Source organism: Ambystoma mexicanum, chromosome 2q (assembly GCF_040938575.1).
Source record: "Ambystoma mexicanum isolate Mex_15411 chromosome 2q, UKY_AmexF1_1, whole genome shotgun sequence".
NCBI lineage: Eukaryota > Metazoa > Chordata > Amphibia > Caudata > Ambystomatidae > Ambystoma > Ambystoma mexicanum.
This window is the reverse complement of record NC_090924.1, coordinates 497,282,570-497,298,684: the sequence shown is the minus strand read 5'-3', so window position 1 is coordinate 497,298,684 and position 16,115 is coordinate 497,282,570. Positions and strand designations below refer to the sequence as shown.

At 47.6% G+C, this 16,115-nt stretch overlaps 1 protein-coding gene across 2 annotated transcripts in view; it reads right to left on the bottom strand.

The window, feature by feature from the left end:
- The window catches only part of SNX8 (sorting nexin 8), a 947,621-nt gene that overhangs the window by 777,876 nt on the left and 153,630 nt on the right, over positions 1-16,115 (bottom strand). For both annotated transcript variants that reach the window (XM_069647618.1, XM_069647619.1), the window contains exon 2: positions 10,977-11,166. In XM_069647618.1, the coding sequence (XP_069503719.1) occupies positions 10,977-11,117 (141 nt within the window). In that variant the 5' untranslated portion in view covers positions 11,118-11,166. The remainder of the gene's footprint in view (positions 1-10,976; positions 11,167-16,115) is intronic.

Sequence of the window (16,115 nt, the reverse complement as noted above, 5' to 3'; positions counted from 1 at the left end):
AGATTCTGGCCTCAGAGACTTGTGGCAGGCAAGTATAAGTTCCACGAATGGGGGCGGGGGGAGAACAGATGTTAAATGGGGAGATTTAAGACAGTGATAGACTGAAACTGCAGAGGTTCCAGGAAGGGGGAGGGGGGGGGGGTTCAGTGGCCATGCAGTAATAATTTCATTTCCACACTTTAACTTGGAGTTCTTTGGGGTGCCAGATAGAGGTGCCCGGCAACAGATTGCGAGACCAGTGAGAGGGGCGGTGACGACCGGTGGAGAGCGAGAAACGGCCGAGCATGAAAGTGCCGTTCAGCAATTGTTATACTGTTTGGAAATTGGGGGTGTTCAAAGTTCAGTTACACATGGAATTACAACGCATGCTAACCTGGCACATGGCCTTTATGGCCACACTGCCACATAGGATGCACAAGGGAGGGGGAATAACAAGGGGGCAGGGGGAGTGTGTTGAAGCTCGAAGAGAGACGAGAGAGGCAGGAGGAGGGGCAAGGTGAGTGGGATGTCTGAGGAAAGGGGGTGCTGGAGCCAGGAATGAGCACTGTCACAGTCGTCACCTAGAATGTTAGGGGACTGAACAGTTTTGTGAAAAGAAACAGAGTGCACACATACCTGAAGGGGAAAGGGGTGCAAATAGCCCTTTTGCAGGAGATGCCTCAGGGTGGCTAGACAAGCAACGATAGCCAAGAAGTGGGGAGGACAGATTTACAGTTCAACTTATTCCACGCATGCCCAGGTTGCGCTCATATGGGTGGCTCCCTCAGTACCCTTCAGACTGTTGGAATACAAGCGCGACAATGAGGGCAGGATGGTGGTATTGCACGGGTTCCTGGAGCAGCGAGAAATCTGCATTATTAATACATATGCTCCCAATCACAATGTCACAGCTGTTTTCAGGGCACTGGACCCCAGAATGGCCCAGTATAGGGGCGCCATGTGGATTTGGCGGTGTGGACTTAAAATTGTACACTAAACCCTACCTTGGATAGGTCAGATGACAGGCACATGAAATGGGCACCACCGGCTAAAGCATTCAGAGTCATGTTGAGGAGCTAGGCCTCAGATGTATGGATAGAGCTGCATGGGGAGGGAAAGGGCAGATGACATGCTGCTATGCATGCAGAATCCTGAAGGAAACCTACCGTTCATATTAGAAGTCCTGGATGGGTTTGCAAGGTTGTCTATTTAACCTTCAGCAGGGAAGAAAAAGAAATTTGTTTAGCCTATTCCCATTAGCGGGCCTGGCAGGGCTGGAACAAGAGCGCTTACCAAACTTGGGCCTCAGGTGGACAGTGGATATCTTTAGGTATCTGGAGTGGATGTTTATCGTGATCCTGGAAAGAAACACAAGCAGAACACACTATGGGCGCTATAGAGGGGGGGGTCAAAATATCTATGGAATTCTGGCAAAAGCTACTGTTGTCTATGATGGGTTGAGCTGCGATAATGAAGATGGTGGTACTGCTGCGTTTATTGTACCACTTTGTCGTTATGCCGTATGACATCCCGGGGCAGTTCTTCCACAAACTGAAGTCAATGGCGAGGGGATTCATCTGGGGTGGAGGGAGGTGCAAGATTTCGCTGGGCACAGTGAGCAGGGATTACAGGGATGGGAGATCAAACTGCCCAATTTGGAGGCGTACCACCTGGCTGGCTAACTGCAGTTTGTCGCGACATGGCTAGCGGATGAGGGCTAACTTGACACAGGGTTGCTGCGTGGCGAGCCGGACCATACCACTTGAAAGATGTACTATGGGTGGGAGACGCCGGTCTACAGGAGACATCAGCGCTTAGAACACTGGGACAGAGAATTTGGCGCAGATTGTGGGGGATGGTTGGGAAGCGAGACCTGTACTCCACTAACATACCCATGACAGCCATTTGTGGGAGAAACCTGGGTGAGGTTTGCAGCCTCCTGCTTTACTGGGTATCGAATGGGATAATCACATGGGAAGACTTATACAAGGAGGGGGTGTGGGTGGGCTTCCCTAAACTGATGAAAAAATGCGATATCCCTAAAGGACAATTTTTGGTGTAACATAGACTGAAAGACAGCTGAAGACACATGGCCTGGGTTGAAAAAGGAAGAGGGAGGGGGATGCCATGCTGGATGTGCTCTACAATGTGGCAGAGAGGGGCCACGCGATCAAGGCTTTATGATGTCGTACTGGAGGCACTCGGTCAGGCAGAGCTCAATGTGAGAGCCAAGTGAGAGAGTGACCTGGGGAGGACTTTCACGGATGGGGAATGAGCCAGAGTGCTGGTATACGCGAGCAAAGTGTCTAGGAACACCAGATTTAAGCAGGTACAGCTAACATTCATACACAAGGTATACTTGACACCACAAGCCATTTCGCAATTCCCAGGAGCGGAGCTGCATAGATGTCCCAGATGCGCAAGCAACACGGCAGGGATTATAAACATGTTTTGGTCATGCCCGGTGATCAGGGTCTTCTGGGAGAATATAGCAGGAAGAATAAGGAGAGGGGGGGGATAGATATGCGCAAGTGGTCACCTGGGCCTGGTCTGCTGGGACTGTTCCCACAGCGAGGAGGGGAAGCACATCTGTCAAAGATGAAAGACCTTGTATGTGTCTTGGCTAAAAGACGAATTGTGCTAGCATGGATATCAGTGGAGGGTATCACAGAGGCATGGTGGGCAGACTTAAAGAAATGAGCAGAAGCCCAGAAGGTGGTGTGGCATAGGGCGGTGATCAACGAGAGGTCAGTAGTGATGGGACTGTGTAGAGCACACTGGTGCAGATGCTGTTTGCGACCCCAGACAACAGGCCTCCCTGAGAATAAAGGCGCACCAGCAGAGAAAGAATTATGTGGCTGACAGGAAGAGATAAGGGGGAAATTAACAGATGGGGCAGGAAGGGTAGGATGCGTAGTTGGGTCTGTGTTTAGTTATGAAGAATTAAATGAAAACGAGACATTGCTAAGAACCACCAGGCTGTGGAGCAGGAGGGGTAGCGATGCGTGTACTGGGAACGACACACTGGAAGGCTGGGGCAAGGAGTGTTATCTGGACATTGGCAAACAGAAGTAATTGGACACAATTGAGCACACAGAGACGATGTCTATTAGCTTTCTAATGTGCTAGTGGTTTGTTTCAATATTGGTGAATGTCTATTGTCTGGTTGCCTAAATGCAATTAAAAAAAGCGGACCTCACAGGGTAATTGCGCCGCCCAATTTAACAAGGAAAGCAGATTAAAGACATGAGAGGCCGTGGAAGAATCGTACTGGTGTTCAGCCACCAGACACGCTTATCGAAAGGGTGTCTGAAGGCAGGAGGGACTTCTCGCAAGAGGAACACCTGGAAAACCTGCTCGAGCTGACATACACCGGGGGAGCAAAGCACCAGAGGTCAGTGAATCATAGAAACCAGAAAAAACAATGTGGGGAAAAAGCATTGCGCAGCAGAAATTGCCAGTGCTATGCGAAGTAAACCTGATCTTTTCTTGAGTGGAAAAGAGGATTGAGGCGAGGCACCAGTGGGTGAGGCTAACGGGGCGTGACCGCACCCTCGCCCACTACAAAATTTAAAGAGGAAGCATTTTTTGTGAGGCAAAATGATACTGGTCTTGTCCCTGTATCGGGGCAGCGATAGAGTATGGAGGGAAGGTGACAGGAGGTAGGAGTACATGGTGTTACCTGGTGTCTTTTTGATCTTGAGTGTGAACAGCGATGCCTCTACTGTGTACCAGGCTCGTTTAGCAAAGTGTTGTAGGAAGTTTAAATGGATAACTTTGTGATTGCAGTCTAAGTAAATTAGCATGCTTACTATAATAATCTTTGTAGGTGGAATTCCTACTGATTCTAAGAATTGAGAGTAAGGTAGATTTGTCACGGATGGCTTTGGGGTGCTGGCTCGAGTATTGTAGTATGGAGTTACAATAGGTCTTCAACGTTAGGAGAGGCGTGTTTTCTTGTTTTGGCTTCCTGTTCTCTGTGGATTTGACCTCACTTTTCTTCCTTGGATTCTCCCCTACTTTTGTCCCATGGCTATGGGGTTCTGGATCTCAGTTTGTTTTTCTCCTGTACTTTGACCCTGGGGTGCTTGCAGACTGAATTGTGGAATTCTTTTGCTTTCTCCCTCGTGCCGCCCGGGTAGGTCCCTGCATATTCCATCTGTGTCCTGTCAGACTCTGTCCCTTGGGCTTTTTAGTTAGCTGTGCCCCTTTTCCACCCAGGTTCTAATCAGTGCATTGTGTCACCTTCTGCTTTTGTCCGTGGCTTCCTGGTCTATGGACTTCTTCTTGGGTAGGTGAATCTTCTAGGTTTTCTGCTTTTTTGGACTCTGATTCAGGTAAGAGAGGGGCTATTGGGAAGCCTACTTGGTAGTACATATGTTCATACAGTGTTTACTTTCTGTCCTTTTCTTTCTTTTCTGTGACAGCAAGGGCCATTGCTGTTTCACTTACCCTTTTCTACCGGAACGCTCGACAACCAGGTGTTTTTGGATCCTCCGGTTGTGGCGGTTTCGAGAGACAAGTTTCCTATGGATGGGTCTTCATGTTACACCAGGAGGAAACCTGACACTCCTTTCGGTACAGAGTAGTATATAACTGTCCATCTTTGTATACAATGGTAATGTCCAAGAATGGATTTTGATCTGGATCAAATGTAATTGTAAAAGCGAGATTAGGATTTAAAGAATTAAGCCATGTACAAAGATTCAAAAGCTGAATAGTAACGCCCTTCCAAATATATATATATAATATATATATATAATAAAAAAAAGACATGGTTAATATAACACTTCCAGCACTTTATATGCTTGGGGCAAATGCAGCGCCCATCGCAGTACCTTTTATTTGTGCATAAAAGGCAATTTCCACTGATTGTACAATGAAGTCAGTAGGCACTGAATGTGGTGGTGGATGATCATTACGTTATTTGTTTGGTAGATGGATGGTGTCTCTTTGGGGGATTGGAGGATGTTATTATATAGCACGGAGACATCAAATGTAACCAAACATTTTACATTCTGTGATGGCCACTGTGCAAGAACCCCGACTCCACAACTTAAAGGGTCCAATTGGACCCAGTCCTGGCGCCTTTGGCACCAGACTCATGTGTAAGTGTGCCCTGTACACTTTTATTCTTGTGCAAGTGCTGGTTTCCCCCTGCAGGTCCTCCACGTGCCTCTGGGTCGGGCGTGGCCATAGGAGTGAGTTGGGCTGCACTTGCAGCATTCTCAAGGAGTTGAAGGGTGGGGCCATGAGTCGGAACTAAAGGGCGTGGCTGGAGCCAGGCTATTTAAGCCTGCCCTACCCGCTTGTAAACCTTTCGTGTTATTCTGCTTATTGCAGCGTAACGCTCACTGCCGCCTGCAGCGCATCCTTACCCGATTCCAGCAGCAACCTCAGTCGGAGCGCATCCTTACCCGATTCCAGCAGTAACCGCAGTCTGAGCGCATGCTTACCCGATTCCGGCTCCCAGCCACAACACTTACCCGGGAGTCCACTTTCAGTCACCATCACCCCGGATCCAGGCATTCATCATTCGTCGGCAGATCTCTGGATAGCAACACTGCAGTCCGACTTCGGCAAGCAATTCCTGCAAGAGAAAAATACAAACAAGGTTAGAAAATCATTAAAGACATTACGCGAAGGTCTTGCTCCGACAAATCCTTGCGCTTGACCTTAAAACCAACATTACCATCTATTGGAACATCGTGAACTCAGTCTCTTCCATTGGGGCTCAATTCTTGCCTCGCAACTACCGGTGGGCCGCATATCACCTATTTGGAGAAAGCAAAGACATTATAAAAATGATACGGACAATAATCCAGGAAAGACACTATTAAAAGAACACTTACCTTCTGAGTGGTTCAGCCACAGCCAGTCTGGGCTGCCACACACATAGACCAGTGAAGAAACTCTTTCCATCTAAAAGCGCCCCTGCAGTGAGAAGCGGGACGGAGGGCTCACCATCATCATTAAACAGGCGAGACTATATGGGTCGGCGCATGCTCACCACCTTCTGGGAAGAAGTGTTTGAGGGACCCAGCAGTCGTAACACAGCATTCTCACAACCGCTCATATCCTTGCAGGGGCAGTGCCAACAACCAGTGAGCAGGTAAGAAGCCTGACAAAGGGAAGCCATTTCCAGGGAGGGCTGCAACCATGCACCAACGTCCCCGCAGAGACCAGGTGAGCGTAACACATTCCTATCATATTGCTGCCCCTCAATGAGTCCGATCACATCAGTTGTGTCTTTTAAATAGGATTTTGTTTCTTATTCTATGGGTTGTAAAAATAGATCTATATATTTCTGTTACGCTCACATTGTCTCTGCGGGGACGTCAGGCGGTGATGCGTGGGTGATGCGTGGAGTGTCCGCTTCCCTGCTTAGAGGTGATGCGCGTCTTTTGTTCCCTGGACTGGCCTTGGTTCAGCCCCTGCGACAGGGGAAAGGGTGGTGAGTGAGACTGTCTGTACCTGCCACGTGTGACCCCCCACCCATCTCCTTCCACATGTGTTCCCCACTCCGGGGTTCTCTCACCTTGTGTATTTGGTTGGTGGGCTCTCCTTCATGATTAGTCTCAGCAGGGGCGCAATATCCTGTAGGATCCAGTTACTAGACTGACCCTTGAAGTCGAGTGGCAACCCAGTACTGCTGTGGTCGCAACTCGTGTTGCTCTGCTTGTTATTGTCCGTGTAATCCGTTGTATTGTATGTTGTCTGTGTCCAGTTATCTGTGTTGTCCTTTGCTGCGTGTCGCAGTCCGTGCTCGTTTCACTGTTGTGACTCGTGTCGCTGTTGTGGCACTAAGCTCTCCTCGGTGTGTGTTGGTTTGGTGCAACGTGTGTGAGCGGCTGAGCCAGTGGGCCAGGGTGGCCTGCCTTGTGTCTAGGGGGCCGGTGTGAGCTCAGGTGCGGTTTGCGTGATCTAACCTGTTCTTTCTTTCTCTTTTCCAGGTACTTGTGAGCCGGCGTGATGAATGAATCCGGTCGACGGCAACGGAAGCGTTGAGTAATGCACGGTAGTGACAGGGCGCAATGAATGAGCTCAGCGGTTAACCTTGTTTTCCTTCTCTTGTTTCTGCAGGTGCCAGCGACCGATGGAGTCCTCGATGGAAGCTGGAGTCCTCGTCGAACAACCGGGTCATTGCTGGAGGCACAGGTAAGTCAGAGCAGTTGAGTATGCGAGGCCCGAAAGTCTCTGGCTTTTCTTTGCAGGTTTGTAGAACACTGCTGGCAGGAGTTCCTCGGAGAGCGTTGCGCTGCTAACTGCAGAATAACGCAAATTATGCCTTAGGGCTTGGGTAGGGCTTATATAGCCAACCGCGCCCTGCCACTCCCATTGTGCAATTAATTCCAGAAGCTCTCTGCCACACCCATGATTGCAGACTAATGCTCAAGTTAATGGCTTAGAGCCACGTCCTAAGCTGCAATTAGCACAGAAGTCAATCACTCAGTGGCAGACTGACTATACCTGTGTTTTCCTTGAGGTTCGCTCCTTGAGCCTGGTGCCAGAGGCGCCAAGACTGGGTCCAGGTGGCCTTCCTTTGAGGCTTGATCCAGTCAGGGCCCTTAATGTGCCCCAATATTCCCACTGTTGCTGGGCTGAGGCGGTCTGGTCTGCTCATCATGACGATTTCCCCCTGGGTTCTAGCATGGTGCTGCACAATGACAACTGGCCGGCTAGGGGGAAAATCACCTGATCCTTAGGTATCTTGGACAACGCATAGAAGAGGGGGTTCCTAGCATCTCTCAGCGCACAGTACACCTCTTGTTGCTCAAAGAACCCACTCTCTATAGCCTCATCACAAACTTCTTGAAGGCGTATCATAAAAGTGTCTGTGGAGGTCAATCAACAATTTGCTGCAATGAATGGGGTCATTCAAGCAGTAATGTACTATTTTAACATTTTTAGTGGTATTGTGAAGGCATCATCAAGCAAGACACAAACCGATTCAAAGTTCAAAATAAAATGGTTCATTAAATCAAATGTCAGGATGGTAGAAGGCTTAACTTGCCCAATGCTAAGGTCGGATGTCCTGAACAAAACTAAAGAAAGTCTGAGTTCAACTTAAAAGTTTGACTGTGTCAAAAACCTATTCTTGCCCTCACAACTAAAGCTAAATAATGTGTGGGGATGTCAATAATAAAATAAATGGTGACCCAAAGTTCTTCCAGCTCTTAGCTTACTCTTCAGGTCACCTTCCCCAAGTTCAAGAAAGTTCCACAAAAGTCTCAAGATTAACTTTCCCAAATTCAAGGCAACACAGTTAAAACAAATAAGGGGTCTTGAGGCATTTGCAGTTCATCAAGTGTCAGGGCTCCCTTCCCCAAGACGTCAACGTAGCAACTTGTACTTGTTTCAATCTTTCAAAGATTGAACACAATTCTAGGTCTACTTGACCTTCCTTCTGGATTGCATCACCTGTTCATTCACAGTGCTCTTCTTGGTTTATTTCACAATGTCTTTGGCTGTCACAATTTAGGGCTCCCTGGTCTAGGTGCAGTTGTCGGACCACATGGTCCACCCATCACAGGTCACGCAACCAGGATCCCTAGGCTCTTGAGCCTATACAGGTTCTTCTGCATTTGCCCCCGTCTATAGATTCACGTTCACTTAGCTTCTCCTTGTCAACCTCTTGGATTTATGTGCAGGTTCACACTCTCGTAGCTTCTCCTGGTTAGCCATTGTGTGTCACAGGTCTTATGCCAGTCCTTGGCCTTGACACACTGTATCCATTCATTAAGTTCACTTTGAGGTGGTCTTATGTATTCCCCTCCAGCTGCTTTCTCCTGACCACGGAGGCTCCCATACCTGCCATACCTCTGGCAGCATAACAGCCTGACTCGGCCTGGACTCCACAGGATCTCTGGGACATCTGCCGGCGTCCTGGCTTGCTCCCAGGACCCACCACAGCTGCCTCCTCACAAAAAGGGTCCCTTGCTGGTCTCTCCCACACAGGGCTCCCTGTTGCTCCCTCTGCTGCTCCTTTGGTCTCCCTTTATACGCCTCCAACCACTTGACAGTTTTCAGGTGTGTACTCTCAATTGAGCTTGCCAACTATAAATAAAGGGACATGCCTGACCTTCAAAGTACTCTGTAGGCATCTTCCTCGTCCCAGTACTAGAGTGGTGATATTAAGTTTTAGTGTTCATTACTCTTACTCGCAACTTCCTCGTCCCAGTACGGTCAGAGGTAAAATGTAGAGAAATGAGGGAAGAGGTGTTACAGTAGCCTATAAAGGCCGGGGGAGGGTTAGGTTGGTCTTCAATAGGGCAAGGGGATACCAGGATCCAAAAGTGAGGGCCTTTCCCTGGCCACTTTGAGGATACCCTCAGGTTTCTCACAGTATCCATATTTTCACTGTAATCCCTTTATGCACTTTTGTGACCATCTCCTCCATACAAATGTCCTTTAACATTAACATTTTCATCCCTTTGGGCACTTGTCAAAAATCACACCTTCCCTGTTCTTACTAGTGTCACCCTCTTTGACACCTCTCCCCCGCTACTTACCAACAAACTTAGTGCTCTTGGCTCATCAGTTTGGTCTCCTTGGTCTCTCTTCCAGCTCACAGATTCTGATGGGGCCCATGCTTCTGAACCGATCCTTCAGCCACCTAGGTTCTGTTCCAACTCGAGGTCCTCCTGCTCGCTCCTCCAACCTTCTACATAACAGGTCTTGCCTTAACTCTCCTGTCTCCAGCTCCTACTTCAAACTGGGGCTGTGTAATCTTATAATGCTGTGTTTCTGCCTTCCAGCCTCTCCCTGGTAAAATAGGCTTCCAGTGCGTTAGCTGGGATGAGGGCTGGTTGTTGACCCATCTGCTCTCTGAGACGGCTCACATTCCTCATGGGATTTAGAATTAGCTAGTCCTTCCCTAGGGGAGGGCTCCTGGCCCTACCTTTCAGCCACTCTTGGGTATGGGACCTTTGAGGTCTCTCCTGAGGCAGCTGGCATAGGGACAGGCTGGTGGGTCTCATATTGATCATAGCTTTCCGTTCTAACTTCGGGCTGGCTAGTCCATCTTCCTTCTCTCTGGTTGTCTCACCCTCCCCATGAGCTTGGTGTGGCCTGCCTTAGCCCATATGTTCTTAACTTTATGGGAGTGGAGGCATTGTGTGATGGCTGGTTGGCTTAGAATTAAACTCCCCAATTCAGACCCCTATATTTCCCCCCCTTTAGATTTAGATGGGATTCCTGTACTAGTGAGGGGAGCCGATCAGGAAGGCACTTCCAGTGGGATCACTATGCGTTGCTTCCCTTAAAAGGGGGCAGTAGTCCTCAACTTGATCAGAAGCAAAAGTACTGTGGTTTGCGGTTGGGGAGAGGTGTAATTCCTGGTCCATGTGACTGTGCCGTCCTGAGGTGGAGAATAAGTTGGGGTGACACTCCATAAAAGCCCAGGCCCATCAGCCACTAGCATGAGGAAGCGTGCAATCCCCTTGGCCATCCCACTAGAGATCTCCACAACAAGGAAGGGGACTACATCACAAGAGCAACATGTGGATGGGGGAAAGGATATGGGTAGCGTGGAGGCTGCACAAACATATACAAAAAGGAAAAACAGAATGTACCAAGCAACATTTAAACAAAACAAGCCCTTCAAAGCAACTTTGAGAACATCTCTGGCTAACTTAACCAGCTCCACTCACTGCTACAAAATAGCATCTGTTGTAACAGAGCTTCCTCCAGGCTGCACTAATTGCAGAGCCTAGCAGTAATGTCCCTCAGTAATATTTATCGTCATGGGCTCTGGCAGCAAACAAAGACCCAATAGATGTCTTGAAAAACACCAGTATGTAAACCACACAGACACACAATGGTCGCTATTAAGAGCATAACACCTCAATAGAAGCTGTCAATAATTCAGATTTCAGTTGGTTAAATCAAAAACGTTTTACAGCCATTATAAATGTTTTAGCATTTAATATTTACATATCCCTTTCATGCCAACGAGTCACTTTATACATATTGTATTACATTTCAACTTGCTTTACCTGACTTGAGACTTCATATTCCACATGCTTAATGAACATGCCTTTCTTCTCAGGAATCAACTCCACTTGCACTGTGTCCTGCCCAACTAGCTGCTGCAGTGTGTAGGAAATTAGTAGTGGGTCAGCTTCGGATACCTGCATTTTAGTAAGTCCTGGTTCCCCTGCTCCACTAACAGCGGTTATGGAAAATCTGAAATATAAGGTTTGAAAAAAATGTTTTAGAAAGTGAACGGGGAACATGAATTGCAACCGTCACTGAACTATATCTAATTTTAATTGCTTTCTTTATTACAGCAAAAACCTAACCTCGAAGGGCAATATAGTTCTTTACACAAGAAGAGAAATGCAGGGCATGAAAAGAAACTGGAAGATTTGTAAAATGGTATACGAAAGAAATTGGCACATTACAAATTTAGCAATTAGGGGTGGAGAAAGAGTCCAGACCAGAGAGGAGGCAGAGTTTTGTTGCCAAGAGGAAAACATATGATGAATGAATAGCATACAGTATTTAAAACACATGCTTTCTGTGGTAAAAACAAAAGTGTTAGGGAGCAGCGTCTTCAGCTTCGGATTCAAGTATTTTCAACAATTAAAGTTTCATCAATTTGGAGTTTATCAATTTTTACTTTTTAAAACTCTTCTTCCACCTTGTTTTACTGGGATGTATCCCTGTTAACTCCCACTTCCTTCCACATGTAAACTATGTCAAACTCGACAAACCCCTGTTCCCTTGTTATTTGTGATTCAGGGGTTTATAATTTTCACTACCAATTTTTTTTTTTTTTTTTACAGAAAAGCTTTGCAAACAGACTCTCCATAGCAAATGCGGGCAACAAAACAATCAAGTCTTTATGTACAAGGTCTCCATCTCATATTAGGCCATAATAATGAAGTTCACTCAAATATTTTTAAAAGAGGATTAATTTATTCACAAATGATCAAAAATGTATATCTAGAAGAAGAGAATGAGAAAATAGGTTTTCCCTTTCCAACATTGGTATTCATTTTATTGTTTTGTAAAGTGCACAGTTCCAAATAGTTTCACAGTGCTTTGAGAAGGAAAGGTGGAAGAAGGGTATTGGGGCATTAAATGACCAGCAAAATAGAGGTGTGAGAGCAGGTAGTTTTAATAAAAGGCATATACGAATAAATAATGAGGGGCAGGAATTTCTCTTCTAGGTAGCATAAACTAAAATTATTTGCCCCACCATGATGACATATCGCCCATATCCATTAGTGTTTCATTACATTTTAGCTGACAGCATAGTTTTCCACCATCCCCTTTTTGGCTTTGCCATAACTTCTTTCAGTGACATTAATAAGAATGCCTCTATTCACAGACTGAAAAGTGCTGTTCGGCAAAAACTGGTACCAGGTTCACTGGCACCCATGTTATTGGGAAAACTTGTTTCAACAGGTATGGACAAAGGAAGTGCTTATTCCTGACCAGGAGTGGTCATGAGGGTGAAGGTCCAATCCCCGAATGAACAGATTGTACCACTGGTGACATAACCAGATACGGACACCAAGGAAGGACAGCACGTTTATGAAGTCACTTCATGTTTTATCAAAAGGCCTGAGGCAAGTTAATACTAGAGTCGGAGACACTGAACAGTCCCATTCACTCCCTCCAGGAGGACATACATTTGCAAGGGGAACTAGCTGGAGCTTAGCTGGGTATTGAGGAGCTGATCTTCACTATCGAGGATCTGGAGCGTCGGCACAGCAAGGAGAACCTCAGGATCCAGGGGACTTGGAGTTAGCAGAAGACGCAGATCTGAAGTCGTGGGTCCTCGGTTTCTTCAAGGACATTATACTGGATAGAGTGCACAGTGTTGGACCCCTTCGGAAGGGCCTGTGTGGACAGCCTAGGGACATTTGAATGAAATTCCATGCCTTCACTGATAAGGAAGAGATCCTGCAGGTTTCTAAATCATTGGGGGGGGGGGGGAGATATCCTACGGCAAGCACAAGCTCCTCATTCACGACATGGCCACCTTTGCACTCCAGAAGCATCTGGCATTTTGACTGGGGACCGGGAAGCTCAGACAGGAGCAGGTCCCATACCAGGGGACATTCCCCCTTTGGTCTCCTTTTTACTCGGGAAGGGGAGCAATGGCACTGCACAGTGCTGGACGAGGCAGCATAGATCCTGGGGATGTCACGATCACTCGACAGAGGAGAACACCAAGAGAAGAGGGAGGAGAGTGAGGGACAGGAGCCTGAAGGAGATGGGGTGGGGTGGCCTGCCCAGGGCACCGCGGGTTGACTGGTAATGTATGGCATAGAGTCCTGAGAACTGTCTGGTTCTCAAAGTCTTTGCATATGAGTGGAGTGTTCCAGGTGACATTTTGATTGGGCGAGGGCCGGGCCTGTTCTATGAAGGGGAATGCTCGCTGGCTGGACATTTCTGCCTCTACACCCTGAAGAGTGGTTGGGGGATGCAGTTACTGGTTGTAGTTATGGTTGTTTTGTTAACTGTGGGGATGTTTGGATGCATAATGATCCTGGCAATTTCAGCCTGGTGGGAGGCACTATTTGGGTGGTATTTCAAGACTGGCTATTTGTGGTGAGGAATAAGGGGCAGGTGGTAGATTTTCAATTAGATTTTCAATTATTGTTCCAGGTGGGCTGGGGTTGAGATTTCTTTTAAACACTCTTTTTATTAGAATTTTGCAAAGCATGTTAATGACATCTTACATGACTCATCGGCCTAAGTCGGAGGCTAGGTTTCAGTATCATTGATCCATACTCGCCCTCCCCTCCTCCCCCACCCTCTGCTCAGCCAGCTTAGAAAATACTGAAAAAGTAGAGTCAACGTCCCGGCTGTTCACATTGTTCAGTGTTCCATCATCTACCTGTTCAGAGCATAAGTGTTGGCCATTGTTAGAACAGTGACAGTAATAACACACATACATTATAGGGATGTTCGACGTTATATAGTTAGTTAGGCAGGAACTGTCTAGTAGGGCTCAATGTTTCGCTGCATTGACATCAGCCAGTTTGGAGGAGATTTATATTGTGCAGCACTGTTTGCTGACGTTCTTCCGAACCTATTCTTGGTTCATTGATGGTGCGTATATACAACTATACAATGAGGGTGGCCTTGTCAAGATTACCATCTTAATCGATTTATCTGTCCAATATATCCCTTAAGTGGTCTGCTTGTGTACTTCTGCCTCGTCGTCTCAGGACAAAGCATTCATGTGAGCAGATTTTAGTAATCAGCGTTATGCATGCACGTTTGGTCAGTATTTCGTCTTTTTTCCAATGCATGATTAATAGTTTGTGTGCAGAGAATAGGATTGTGTGCTAGCTTCCTTATAATTGGGTCGGTGTGCCAGTCAGCATCATCTATGTCAAATAGCATTGGTCCAGGGGTCAAGTCGATAGTTATGTTGGGGATCTGGGTGATCATTTAGTGGACCGTCATCCAATATGCTTTTATGAGGGGGCATGGAGTTGAGATGTTTGACCCATGTTATGGGCCTGAACTTTCCCAGGAAGCGGAGCACTTTGCTACATAGGCTGAAGCATTCGCAGGTGGATGTTGCATTCCTTCAGGAGACGCATTTGCCCCGGGTTGATGTGGGCAGCATCTGTGCCAGGTTGATGTGGGCAGCATCTGCTCAAAAAGGAGTTTCTCTCCACATACCACCTCATAAAATTGGTAGTAGGCATCTTCATAGGGAAGCGGGTCCCGTTTCAGGTCCAGGGGATCAAATACGACATTGAAGGGAGATATCTATTTGTGACTGCCACCCTGGATAGTGTCCAGGTTATGCTTGTGGTGGTGTATGGGCCCAATATTGGGCACAATTACTTCCTGTGCAGGGTATTGGGCGAATTGTTGGCATTATCTAAGGGTCATATTATTCTGGGGGGTTGGGGGATTTTAACTTGCCCATTGACCCCAATTGGGATGAGTCTAAACAGGACTAATGGTGGTCTGTGCGTTCCTCTGCCACTCTCCTTAAGCAGCTCTCACCCTGCCTCTTCAATGTCTACTTGGCCCCTTTGGCACACCTTATCTCTACCTTCAACTCTTACTTTCAGTGTTATGCAGATGACACTCTGCTCTCTTTCATTCCCGACTGTCTAGCCATGATTCAGGATTGGTGCACCTCCAACAATCTCTGCCTTAATGTCAGTAAGATTGAGATCCTTCTCATTGGGACCCCTGCTCCCACTTTCCCTCTCTCACTTTGGCCACCCTCCTTGGGCCCTCTTCCTTCGCCTTCCTAGAAGGCAAAATACCTTGGTGTCATCTTCGACTCCACTCTCTCCTTCTCTCCTCACATCACGGACCTTGCCAAGTAGGCCCAACTACCAGCTGCACTTCCTCAGGGGTATTCTTCCCTTTCTTACTTTCCGCCAAGAAGCTCACTGTCTCGATAGCCCTGGTTCTCTCTAAGCGGGACTAATGCAACAGCCTTTGTCACAATCTACCTTCCTCTACTCTGTCCTCTGCAACTAATCCAGAACAGGTTTGCAAGACTTGTCCTTGGCCTCAACCCCTGGGACTCTATCCCTCCAGTGGCTGCTAGGTTGAAGTTCAAGACCCTCTGCATCGTCCACAAAGCTTTCTGGAGCCGCGGCCCGCACTACATTCTAACTCTCTTCCAAAACATCTTCCTTCTTGAGGCCTTCGCTCAGCCACCTCCAACTCTCTGATGGTCAGCTTCTCCAGGTTGTGAGTGGGGTGGTAGGTCTCTCCCCTGCAAGTGCCTCCCTCTGGAATGGCCTCTCTGCCCCTCTCAAACTTGAGTCGGACCACTTGAAGTTCCGGAAGCAGCAAAAGACCTTCATTTTCGCCTCTGCTTTACTCGCTCTCTCCCCTGCTGACCTACCAGTTTGCTCCACTGACTGGTTGCCTGGTTACCCTCAGTCTCACTGGGTACCAGGCTCCTCCATGTCCAGTCGCCCCGGCACTGCCTCCAGGCCTACCGTGCACTTAGGGTTTCTAACTAACCCTACAGTCCCCTGCCTCCTTGCACTTTTCCAGAGCCGCGCTGCCCTGGCTGTATTTACTCAGAGCAATGCTTCCATGATTGCACTTCCCCCCCTTCCCTTTCTCTGACACTTCCCCCTCTTCCCTCCCCCTACACATTGTGTTATCGCACTTGCACAATCTGAATT